Source organism: Gobius niger (genome assembly GCF_951799975.1).
Source record: "Gobius niger genome assembly, chromosome: 16".
Lineage (NCBI taxonomy): Eukaryota > Metazoa > Chordata > Actinopteri > Gobiiformes > Gobiidae > Gobius > Gobius niger.
Window position 1 is genome coordinate 23,221,955 of NC_136867.1, and position 13,592 is coordinate 23,235,546.

Consider the following 13,592-nt stretch of genomic DNA (forward strand, 5'->3'; position numbering starts at 1 on the left):
TCGAATACAGTAAAAAGACGAATAGTTGCTATGACAAAAGATGTTTTTCCCTCCACTCTGTTTTTTTTTTTCACGTTTAGCACTGCTGGGGATTGCCGACATCTTTACGACACAATACACATCCCGATGAATCTTAAGACGGGTATTATTTTGCTAAATCGTTGTATCTTCTGGCCACTAGCGCATTTTTGAGTGATCTTTGAATCTTCCCTTGTGGCTATTCTCAGCAACACGGCGGCATCTTAAAGAAAGCTCCTCCTCTTTCCAAAAAAGCTCCTTCTGACGTCCAGGAAGCGAGCACAGAGTGAAGATGAGTGGACGTTGTCTTGAGCTTTAGTCGATTGAGTTGCTGTGATGTTTATTCCAGTGTCCTGTTTCCAATCTTCTTTTTGGTGATCAAGTGAAGGCTGGGGATGGGACGATAATGAAATTTGGGGTCACGATTATCTTGGCCAAAATAATAAGCCGAATGACCATCTCGACTGCACATGCGTGGGTCAATCAGGCTCCTAATTTTGGCCCAAACAAACCACTCCGCCATTGAAATGCGTGTGCGAGTCCAGGTAGCGGAGCGTGAACACTGAAGTATATGAGCCATAACCGTGACCCATAAGGCTTACGGGCATTGGTTTAAAGACTATAAGTGTCAAGTGACATTTCTTGCCAATATTTACGTTGTCAATGTCTTGAAAGCGAGGGAAAAGTCACGATGGCGGCTCCGTAGGCAGGAGCGGACCAGAGCGGACAGGGGGACGACAGGACCTGGGACACAGACACCGCCACTTTTTAAATCATTTTTAAATCATTTAAAAAAAAAATCATTTTCAAATCATTCGTCTTGAAATTGCAGGGAAAAGTTTCAAAACGGTGTTGATGTTAGATATAGTGGGTACATTTCCGTCTGTCAAATCAGCGATCGATTAGCCATGTTGTACCATCAGATCACTCGTGAAACATACAAATAAAGTCAATTTAGATGGCCTAGCCTATCTGTGTACATGGATTTCTCTAGTCACAATAATAATAAAAAAAAGATTTCCTTTACTGTCCACCTTATTGACAAAAAAAGAAAAAGAACTCTACGTGTTTATTTCTCACTCCAATTTAAATGTTCTAAATGTCGGCGACATGAGGCCACAGTTTCAGACCCTTTGTCTAACAGTCGCCATGGGGCAGTGTTTTTTTCTCACATAGTTATTCCAACTATGTGAACAAGGACTGGTCGTCACTTTGACAGCAGCTCTACATATGAATGGCCGTTCGTTTCAGTTTGTGTCTATCTCCGTGCGCAGCCGAGGTTGTAAAAATAGACTTTATGCTAATAACGTGACAAGCTCCACGGCGACGCCAAAAGCACTTTATATCAACAACTTTCCAGCGGTTAAAACGGTCCAAATCAGAGCTTTCTTCGTTGCTTTACGCTAACGATCAATACTGTATGGTAGCCGAAATAAATTCCATTACCCATAATGCAACGGGCGACCCGAGATGTGCATTCGGCTTGCGATTAACGATATTATCACGATATTTGCCTATGGTTTTAAAAAAATCACTGAAACTGCAGAAATGATGGGGATTGGGCAATTATTAACTATTCCTCTTCATTGTCTGCTGTAAAATTGCCATATTTTTTTATTGTGATTAACAATATTATTGTTTTTCGTCCCATCCCTAGTGAAGACATGTATTCCATAATTCCAAATTGACCCTTTTTTCGTATTCTGAGGTTTTCGTGGCAAAAACAGCACAGATCGTTCACATCAGTTTCAACTCTTCTGGCGATACCACATTTTCTAAAACTGATACGAGTACTTTGATTTAAGTACTTGCCGATAGTACTTGTGATAGACGGTTTATAGACTGAATTTTTCACAGAAGAATGGTTCGTAATTAGTTAATTTACTCATTTACATTTCCTTGATGTGGGCGTCACTTTAAGTGAAGTTAGATCAGAATTGAACTTTTTATTGCTCTGTACATCAAAGACAGAACAGCCCGGGTCCAGAAGCTCCTCAATGCTTGTGCTTTATTCATTTATGTACTGTTATTTAACAGTAGTATTGAGATGTTACTTATTACTGCAGCTAAATGGTCTGTTTTCGCCTTTACTTCAGCTCCGTGTGGATTTTCTCGTGTGTTTATAGTAGCTTAGCGATTAGCTATAGCATTTTGATTGTTTTGCTGCAGCTCATTTTCGCTCAATATGGACATGCTGTATCTCTTTAATTTGGATTTTCTGAGTACTCTTTAGTTGCTGGGTTAGTTTTTCAGGTGAATAAGCAACTGGGCATAAAACGACGTAAGAATCACCGCGAGTTAGCGGCTAGTTAGCATCATTAGCCTGTATCTTGTAAACACTGCAGACTCGACGCTGCAGCACTAACAACATTTAGCTCTGGTTAAATCCAGCACAGACTCTGATTTAGGGAGTGTCGTTTGTAATAAAGTCAGATCTATGTGGAATATTGTCTTTCCACTAAAGAATTCTCCAGTTTGTTGTTTTTTTCTTTCCTCAGTGCAGAGGTGCGTCCTGTAGTAGCGTCAGCCACACAACAAATGGTGTTGGTTTCTGGTATCGGGACCTCATGAATGAGTACGAGTATGAGTACAAGCATGTGGTATCGGCCCGATACTCGATGCTGGTATCGGTGCATCCCCATTAGAAACTAAACAAGTTCCTTGTTTACAAAACACAGCACATGGCACTTGCGTCATATCTGGCTTTTCTGATTGTCACTCACGCTCATCGGGAAATCAAAGAAATCACTCCGAGCTGAGATACATGTCTTTGTAGAGAATGGGAAAAGTGTGTATTCTGGCTGAACAGGCTCCATAGCACTTCCACACAGAAAGTTAAGCCTTGTATTGTATAGTTAGTGTGTGCATTGTGATGCGATCTGAACAGAGATATTCAAACATCATTTGCATCCCACAATGCCTCGATACGATCCGCGTATCGTATTCTCTGTAACGATGTATCACTGATGTGATATAATGGGCACAGTCCTAAACGTTTAGCGGTGGTGATTTCCCATGGGGGCCCGCTGAGGTCAAACTAAATCTAGACGGAACAAGGGAGAAGGGAAGGACAGAGGGAGAGAGAAAAGGAGAGGGAGGACGGAGGAGAGAAAAGAGGCTAGAGCGGCACCAGATGGGAGAAGCAGAGAAGTTTGCATCGCCAAAAAGCCCGTAAAGCCCCCTCGAGCTGTGGAGATGAGATGAATGATGGGGGAGAGAGAGGAAGAGGGGGATGAAGGAATGAAAGCAGAGCAGCGGAGAGAGAGAGCGTGGATGTAGTGGGATTGAGCTGGGAGTGAATGGAAAGAGAGCGAGGGACGGAGGAGAGAGAGAGAGAGAGAGAGAGAGGTGGTGTCGGCTATGCGTTGGTGTGTTGGTTGGCAGCACGCTCGTCAAAAAAAAGGAAAAAAAAAAAAAAAAGAAGCGTTTCACTGACAGAAGGCATGATTCACTCCGGAGCGGGAGAGGGAACCGAGCGGCAAACACAGATATACACAACGGAGGGGAAGCGACACGCAAGAGAGGCCGGTAAGGAGGAGAAGAAAAAGGGGAGGAAAAGAAAAAGCAAGGATGTCATTTTTTCTTTTTTCTTTTGTGTGTGTGTGTGTGTGTGTGTGCCGCGCATTCTGATCGCAGTGTAGGGGACGGGAGTATGTGGCCGTGTGACGCGATAATGACCGGGCTCGATGGGGGGGTTCGTGAGTACATATATTGAGCGATGCATGTGGGAAGACGGAGCAGGTGGCGGTCGGCGGAAGATGGAAAGCAAAAGGGACCGTTGTGAGCGACAAGAGGGAAAGGGGGGGGGAGATTAGACAAGGAGGTAGGAGACGATTTTTATCCGCTAATAGACTCCTTTGACGCCATCCTGCTAATTAGCGAGACGGCGCTAATGCATGCAAATTGTTATCTCTGCGTGAATAGTTGAGGAGTGGGGAGAAGGGGGGGATAAAGGGGGGGGGGGGATGCTTCGTTGGGATCTTTTGGACAATCCGCGTGTTATGTAACTACTTGGGAATTCGCGTTTGCTCTTTTTGATTTCCACGCTTATTCCGAGATGGCCGAACGCAAATGAAAACGATCATTAATTTCATCTCGAAAGCGAACTTCACTTACTTTCTCCCTTTTTTTTTTTTTTCCTTTCTCCTCTCTGCGTAAGGAGACAGATTTTGCTCCGGGGGTCTTTGATACAAGCTGTTGCGTTTATATTTCATCAACTTCCCCCCCCCCCCCCCCTTTTTTTGATGCGTTGATCTTCTGTAACAATCTCAACTCTGTAATGCAACAGTGCCCTCCATCTTTGTCAGCTTTCTCTCAACATCCGAAATGAGCCGTTTTGCATATGGGCTGCACGGATGGCAAATAGGTGTCATGTCTGCACGATTTTGGAGGAAACTGCAATTGCGATTAGCCTTTTCTCCCCCCCTTTTGAAATCGAGATTCGGCTCACAGGGCGTGTTTTAAAACCCATCCAGGGGCTTTGGAAGCTTGAGAGGAGACTGGAGGATGAATAGATGTCTGAAATGGGAAGAGTTGACCAGTTTTAAACAAAGAGCTCCATGGAAACAAGATTGTTATTTGCAAAAAAAAATATCGTCCTTGGAGTTCGACGTATAATTTCCCATGTTTGCCATGTCCCCCAATGCGAACAGCTGTTTGAAAGAGTCCCAGCAGGTGTGAGGCGCTGATGAACCTCACCTTGATTCAAAAACATGCTTTGTGATGTAAAAAGCAGCTAAGGGCTCTGCTTTCTCAGCGCGCTTTTTCAGGCTCCCGTGGCTGTGTGGAAATTAACAAGACCCTTGAGCCATTAGCTCTGCACTTTTTAGAACATTAGGGAGAGGAGGTCATGATGTGAAATGATAAATGCTTGGATTGCTCGTTTTTTTTACAGACACTGCAATGATTCAGTAAGAAAGCGACAACTTTTAGAAGTGCAGCTTTTTATTACGGTTGGACTTGGATAATTCATACTCATCGACTCTTTCTCAGAGCACTAGTTCAAACAAAACAGGTTTAGAATAATGATCTGTGTTGAATAATCTTGATAAAATACAGTGAAATTAGCAAAAGTATAAAAGATTTGGTAGGTGTCACTTCAAATGAGAAATATCCAAAAGGAGGGCTGGGTATTGTTACTTTTATTTCGATACCAGTATGTTAACTTGGTTTTGAATACCGATACCTGAACGATTCTTTTTCCCGATACTTATACTAAAATATAAACATAACAATAATGTGTGGAAGATCTGCAAATTCATCTCCAATGTCCAGAATTGTGTGAAAAATGGGCAATAATTTGGGGGGGAAATTAAGAAAAAATGTGGGGAAATGCGTAAAATATTTGTAATAACAAATAAGGGAAAAATTGGGAAAACGAGAAAAACAGATTGGGGCAAAAATAAGAAACAAATGTGTAAAAAATAGTGCAAACATAGGGCAAAAAATTAGGCAAAAATGGGGGAAAGAATCATTTATTTGAGCTGAAAAACAAGTCACTATCTTTAATGCTGCTCCTGGACCAACATCGAGACTTGGATCTAAAGATATATGGTTATTTTTCAGTACCTGCTTTCAATACTTACCAAAAACATGTACAATGGGCCAGGATGAATGAGAGTGGTTTGAGAGCTCATATGGGGGACAACGGATGGAAATAAGCCCAAGGCTACAATCCGGTGTGGCTTGTTTACATGCATGAGACGCATGTGTATTCACTAGCATGCACTGTCCCGACCAAATAAACCAATAAATTAAAAAATAAATTATATTTTTTCGATACCGACACTGGTATCATTTAATGGTGCCCAGCCCTATTTAGCTACAAGGTCCATTATTTATGCCATATTTATCCAACATCCATTTTAAAGCCACACTGTGGAACAACACAGTTAAATGTTTGCTATATTACAAGGTGGTTTTTCACACAGTGGTCAGTGTTGAGATTTTTTAGCTAGTTTTCTTCCTTAACATCTTAGTTTTTTCATGTCATACAGTATAAAAAAGACAAAACTTATTTTTTACGATGCTTACTTATGCCGGATATGCCGGAAGTACCAACAACATTGCGCTGCCAAAGCTGCTTCTCCACACGCATTCATTCACAAACATTGACATGTTTTGTATTCACGGAAAGTGCCCGACGCTGTAATCCAAATATCGTCATTTCCTTTCTGGGAGGGTTTCTGGGAGACACCTGCTGCTAAAGAAGAAGAAATGTACTCGAGCCTGGGCACACGTTACAAAACCTGTGTCTCAAAATTAGGTTTTTGCTCCACTCATGCAACAACATCTCGACTTTATTAGCTTCCCTAGACTCCAAACTTTCCAGTCTTGGACTAAACAATATTTTGAAGTTTTTTTAAATTTAAATTTGAAGCGAGGCTAAATTTGAATTTGAGGTTTTCTCACTTATGAATAACTAAAGAAGATATTCATAATCTCCCCCTAAAGTGTTAGTCTATTGACTACGCCATTGATCCAGTTCAGCACTCTCTACTTCTTTTCTAGTTCATATTTAACCTCTTAACCCCCACTTTAACTGAACACATTTTCTCTAGTTTGGCTTTACCCAAATCTAAAAGCTTGAAAAAAAAGCGTCAATATAGCACCGAAAATGACAAAAATGTTACAAAATAATGTCGAAAACAAAACAAATAAGGGGCAAAAAGAGGGCGACAAAAAAAGTTGCGAACAGTTTTGTAGGACTTAGCTTTCAAATGAGGCATTTTCTCTCCCCAATCCCGTCAGACCTTGGAAGCTAAGCAGGGAAGGGCCTGGTCGATTCTTGGATGGGAGACCGTTTGGGAACACCAGGAAGCCGAGCGAATGTAGTGAGTGAGTGAGTGGTTGGTGGTGGCGATGGCGCAGACCAGTTGCCTCGCTTTCGTCAGTCTACCCCATGGCAGCTCTGGCTACAATAGCAGCTTACCACCAACGAGTATGGAGTGAACGAATAGTGCAATGTAAAGCGTCTTTGAGTGTCCAGAAAAGCACTATATAAAACTGACGCATTATTATCATTATTATTAAACTCATTTGAGAATTGATTTGGGTAAAACTGGAGAAAATGCACCCGGTTAAAGAGGTTGAATCTAATGTTTGGCCACCTGTAGTCAAAGCAAAGCAGCATCATCTCCATGGAGACGAGCGGGTGAGAGTCACGAGTCAGGTCTCCGCTCATCGTTAAGAACATGTATTACTGATATGTTTCAGCCATAAAAACTCCTGCGATGAAATTAACGCTTGTAAGGTGTTCTACCTTCTGAGTGAAATGTTACGCAGTGTTGCTTTAACAACTGCCGCTCAGCCCGCTCCCATCTCCATCACAACCTGCCTACAGAAAATTTATGACCGAGCAAAGGCATTTTAATATGAGAAATGATTTGTTGTTTGCTTTCTTTCCAGCAGCCAGAAGACGTGAATCAACAAAGCAGAGCTGGATGAGCTGCGGAGATTCGACGCTCTCTCTTTTTGCTCGGGCCTGACTGACAAACGCTCCGCTGGATAAAGACTTTAATTGGCTTTGAACAAAAAAAGCCAGAACAATAAACAACGAGAATAAACACCGATGCAGTGAAAGCCAACGCGAGTGGGAGGGAGAACGGACTGACAATGCTGTGTGGACGTACAAGCTGGAATGGGGGAAACGTTTATTTAAATTGAAGCAATGAAAGCCACAAAGGACTTCACTTTCTTTCGTAAATAGATTATGGACGAGGATCTTTTCTGAGCCGGATAGTGACATTCTGGATAATTTCCCGCTTTTAATTTTTTTTTTTTTTTGCTATGGCTTTTGTGACGCCAGCCGCGACGGGTCTCCGCGCCTGCCACTTTCCCCGAGTCTAGCGCGACGACCACAGCCTCACCATTCACGCTTCTAGCTTCACGCGCGCCTCCCACAAGTCCCTCCCACCGTCGGCCGCGCCACCGATCATGGGCAAGCCTCTGAGTCGCCCCGGGTGCTTCCGGAAGAGCTCCTGCTGCATGGAGAAGCACGGGTTCGGCGGGGACGCGGGCGTGGGAGGCGGGAGGGGGGACGTCGGCCTGGACGGCGGGTACGGGGACGGCTACGTGCCGCAGCGGTCGATCTACGACACCATGTGCATCAACCAGCAGATCGACAGCCACCACCACCACATACACCACCACGGCGGCTCTGTGAGGCACGACGGCGGGAGCGACGGCAGCTTCTACTCCGCCAGCGGCTCGTTGAGGATGAGCAGGGCGCCGGGCGACTTGTTCGACCAGCAGCCCCGCTCGCTGACGCCCAACCCCTCGTTCGTGCGGCGCCTGGACGAGAGGGCCATTTTCGATTCGTTGAAGCTGGAGGGGCACGATATGGACGGCATGTGCCCGCCTGCTGGAGATTACAGATCAGTTTCCCCGGCTGTATCTTCTTTTTCTGCGCCTGGAATCTCCTCTTCCTCCTCCTCAAAGAAGCATCATCATCACCACCACCACCATCACCATGGAGACAGCACCAAGAGCAGAGAGAGTAGGCACTCGTGGAAAGTTATAACGCCCCCGACACAGATTGAGTGCATGGAGCTGACCACGGCGGATATGATCGACAGGGGAGGCGGGCCCTACCTGAACCCGGGGCACTACCCTCCGTCGGCGGGGCAAAACTCCTCCATGACCTCGCCCCTCATCTCCCCCTTCTCGGGATCCCCCCTGTCATCCGGGTACCACACGCCCGTCTTCTTCTCCCCGGCCAAGCCCCGCCCGAGCCAGAGCCAGAGTCTGCGCTGCTCGCCCCCTCACGTCATGCAGCCCACGAGGCACTACTCCCAGACGCAAAGTTTGAGGATGTCCCCGCCCCACGAGCTGCGGAGGTCGCCGTACAGGGCCCAGCTGGTGCAACTGTCCGCGCACGATTTGGAGCAAGACCTGCGGGGAGGAGGAGGAGGGGGAGGAGGTGGAGGAGGAGGAGGAGGGGGCGGATGGGGTCGCAGCACTGACCGGGATTGGGAGAGAGAGCGGGAGAGGGAGCTGGAGAGGGGGTGGGCGCAGAGGGAGTGGGAGAGGGAGAGAGAGAGGGGGAGGCTGGAGAGGGAGAGGGCGAGGGAAAGGGAGCGGAGGGAGAACTCATTCGGGACGTTCGGATACGGCCGTCCCGTCCCTTTGAGGTCGGACAGAGACTCCGTGTTCCTAGAGCCGGACCCCATGTTAGACACGACCCCGCTGCTCCTCCCGCAGCCCTCGCCGTCCCCGTCTCCCAGCGGGGCGCCTCGCATGGGCACGGGCGCGGTGGGCAGGAACAGGGCCGGGTCCACGAAGGTCGGGCCGGACTGCATGGGCGGCGGGATGGTACTCGTCGACGGCAAGCCCAGCCATCTGCCCCGACTCGTGAGCGAAATCTCGCACGTCTCCGATGCCGAGATGATGATGCACGACGCGAGGCACAGGGCGGAGAGCTGGAGCAGCAAGCACAACAACGGGTCGCGCTCCAGCTTCAAAAACGAAGTCAAGATGGGGTCCCAGGTCAAGACGAGGCCGGTGGGGAGGGATCTGGAGGGGAAGGTGCAGTCGGGCATGCAAATGGAGCGCGGGTCTTCGATGGTCAGTCACAGGGAATCCCATCGAGGGAAAAGCATGGATAACTGCGAGATTGTTTCCCAATCCGAAACGATCACCACTTTCGACGAGCCATACGAACCGGAAAGGGAGAGAGAAATTCAACAAAACTTCGACCCTGCCCCCGCCCCGTGCCCGGTTGTAGAAAACGAGGAACCTTTCGAGATCATAGAGCGAGTTGAGGAGCAGATGATAGAAGTAGAAAGCGTGAATCAGCCTATATTGGAGACCAGTGCGGGACCGGGGGAGACGTCAGAGGCGAAGGCGCAGAACACAGAAGACCCGATTGTCCCCCCAGCTGAGCCGGTGCAAGAGGTGCAGCCAAATGAGCAGGAGATGAAAGGTGAAGCGGCTACTGAAGTGGTGAAAGAAGAGCAGAAAGAAGACGGCGAGAAAGCCTTGATAGTTAGTGAAGTTGCTGTTAAAGTTTCTGAAATAGCACCTGTTGAGGAAAAGCGCGAAAACAAACCATTGGAGACGGAAAAAGTCGAATCCAAACACGTGCATAAGGGTTCGAAATCCCATAAGCACAAGTCGTCCAAGTCCAGCTCCAGGTCGAGACCGGGGACCGCGACCGGTTCTCGTCCCGGGGTCCTAAGCAGGGGTCTTAGGGGATTGGAGTCGCCAACGCCGGCCGAAGGCATCGAATCCACCTGGCCTCGTCGGATAATGGTGCGGAAAAGGACGGTGCGTCAAGGCGGGGCGCTCCACAACCTCCCCATCCTGCCCCCGCTGCCCTCCGTCCTGTCCGCTTTGGAGAAGCGCCGCCCGCACGGACACCACCACCACCACCACTACTCCGAAAACCCGCTGTCGAACATCACCAATTCGACCAGCATCGTCGGGAGGTGCTCGCTCAAAGAGCCGTCCCATCACGAAGCGGGACAGGGCATAAATCCGGTGGGGAGGGCGTCGCTGAAAGAGCAGAATTTGGAAAGCTGGAGGGTCGTCAGGGAGCAGGACGAAGCGCTGAAGTCGAGAAGCCGGGAGAAGAGTGTCGAGAAGGAGTTGAAAATGCCCAAAGACACAAAGAAAGAGGAAAGAAGTGCTGAGAGACCAAAGCAGGAAGACATTGTCATTGTTCAGAAGGAAAATGTGCAGATAAATATCGAATTCATCCAAGAAATTAAGCAGGAAGTGGCGGAAATTAGCAGGGAAACCCGAAATGAAAGCTCTGTGGAGATGCAGCCGCAGATAAAGAAAGCGGAGGACATCAAAGTGACTGTAAGCGAAAATTTGGGAGATCTGGAAGCGCACGAGCTGGAGGAAATTGTCGCGAAATTTAGCATCGAGGAGCCGGAGGGAGAAACCGTTCGGTACAGAGACGAGGGCGACAGCTGGGACGACGTTTTGGGCATCGTCAACACCTTATGGGACGATGGGTGGGAGAAAGCGGGAGTGGAGGTGGGAGAGGGGGACGCCGACTCGCTCTCCGGGTCGCTGCAGAGGTGGCCGCTGCTCCGTCCGCCCGTGGGGTTCGGAGGGTCGCACCCGCCTTCGTCCGCGGCGTCAGAACTCAGCCTGACGGAGCTGGAGAGGAGGGCCCGGGAGCTGGACTCGGACCTGGAGCACCTGGACCTATCGCAGCCGCACAGGGAGGGGGAGGAGCTGTACGAGTCGAGAGAGCGGCCGGACATGTACCAGACGCACCCAGGACCCCAACGGGACAAGACCAGTGCACTGACAGGTAAATGACTATACATATACTTTAATTTAGTTTTAGTCTTAGTTAATTTGAGTCTAGTTTCAGCCGACTGAAATTGCGTGTAAATTTATTCAACTAAATATAAAATTAGTTTAATCAACTTTACCTTAATAATATTTATAATAGTCATATTTAATCCAGGTCCTCTGCTTCATGTTTGTTCTCCAACATTTAACCTCATCACACCCGCCTTAACCAAGTACATTTTCTTTAGTTCAGCTTTACCCAAATCTAAAAGGTTGCAGCCTATTTGCCAGTGTAACACCTCATTTGAAAAACCTAATTTGAACAGATCTTTTTTCTTGCGTTTTTTGTCGCTTTTTCATCACATTTTCATCTCATTTTTGTCACTTTTTTGTCACTTTTTCATCACATTTTTGTACATTTTTTGTCAAATTTTTAGTCATATTTTTGTCCATTTTTTGTCACTTTTCTGTCACTTTTTCGTCATATTTTTGTCGCATTTTTGTCACATTTTTATCACATTTTTGTCAATTTTTTGTCACAATTTTTGTCACTTTTTTGTCACTTTTTCATAACATTTTCATAATTTTTTTGTCACATTTGTATCACTTTTTCATCAGATTTTCATCAAATTTTTTATCACTTTTTTTGTCAAATTTTCATCAAATTTTTGTCACATTTTTATCATATTTTTGTCGCTGTTATGTCGTTTGTTTTTTCAAGAAGCTTTTAGATTTGGGTAAAGCCAAACTGGAGAAAATTTGCTCGGTTCAGGCGGGGGTTAAGAGGTTTACAAAGCACAGACCAGTTCCTTTGGCAATGAATTTTGCCAAAGTCATTGGAAATTTAGATGATTTTAGGCTCTTCTTTTCATTTTTATTTAGCCATATTTCAGTCGACGAAAATATCTGGACATTTTAGTCACAGTTTTAGCCTAATAAACAACTTTTAATTTAATTTTACTCTCATTTTGATCCGCAAAAATATTTCTTTGACTAAAATGAACACTGAATTAATCCCAATCACTTCATTAAAACATGTCGCAGCTGATCTCCATGGTAACGCCACGTCCATCAGTTCCATAACAGACGGCTTTCCAGAGACTTCAAGTAGGAAGAAACTGATCAATATCTATCTCTAAAAGTTTAAATCAACATAATTAAACCAAATTGCCTTAATGTTTAGTATCACCTCTGTACGCACTGAAAGTTTTAAACATTTACACAACATCTTTAAGTTGCCAGAAGACATGCAAATAAAACAATATAATCAAAGTATGAGAAAGGCAACGGCAACAAAATCTTCTTTCTTATTATGTTTGAAACGTGCTTTAAATTCTTTTTATTGTATTTTCCTTGTAATAAACCGAAAACAGAAGAAAAGAACAGCCCTCAATCCCACCCTCCACCCCACTGCACCAGAGTGTCATGAATAATTAAAGTATTGTAACAAATAAGAGACACAGAAAAAAACAACAAACCAGATCAATTTGATGTCATGACTCCATCGTTGTTTATTACTCAGAGTCCATTGCTTTAATAATTTGGACAACTGGTATAATTATTATCAGTATTCAAACCCAATCTCTGCTGCCCCTGAACTGTTATGAGCCTTTTAATCTGATTATGAGAAGAGTCTGGATTGATTATGTCCACATTCAGCCTTATGCAAGTGCACACAAGAATGTTCTGAACTAAGTTACTATTACGGTGTTGTTTAGAGGAGCTGTTTGTTGATTTAATTTGCTACCAAGGTAATTCCACAGATTGGCATTACCTTGTGGGAAAGCTTTATAATACAGATGATGATTTTGCAGTGTGCAGTAGTGTAAGTTGTTTAAGTCTATTGAATCAAGGGCCTTATAAGTTGTTATTAACTTCCTCCTCCCTTTGTGCAGCAGTGCACTCATGCTATTTCTGTAAAGTATATGTATATGATGTATGCACCTTTCTAAAACTAACTAAAAAAATATTGAAACTGAAGGTGGCTCAATGCAGGTTTTTAATACCTTGGAGAAAAACATAGAAACAGACTTCCAAAATTCAACCAAAACATTATGCCATAAAGTAACAGATTCTGTGCAGCAACGATCATATCCGGCCCGTGAGATGATTCAATCTGGCCCCGTCTTGTAGAGCACATTTTCTTGAGTATGTAAAAAAAAGGACGTCTCTCGCCCATTCCAGTGCAGAGTTATGATTTGTTAAAGAAAAAAACAGAATGCTCCCTCCACCCACTAGGGGGCAGCTTAGATAAAGAAAGGAAATAATTCCACATGTGTCCAGCAGAGGGCACCCACATAAGAAGAGATCAGGATATAAACAAG

The 13,592-nt window shown here is 45.4% G+C and overlaps 1 protein-coding gene across 1 annotated transcript in view; it reads left to right on the top strand.

Moving 5' to 3' along the window:
* Nucleotides 1-13,592, top strand: part of LOC306976299 (uncharacterized protein) — a 79,532-nt gene that overhangs the window by 41,494 nt on the left and 24,446 nt on the right. Inside the window, exon 4 of the mRNA XM_079574219.1 lies at nucleotides 7,426-11,284. Coding sequence (XP_079430345.1) covers nucleotides 7,954-11,284 — 3,331 coding nt within the window. The 5' untranslated portion in view covers nucleotides 7,426-7,953. The remainder of the gene's footprint in view (nucleotides 1-7,425; nucleotides 11,285-13,592) is intronic.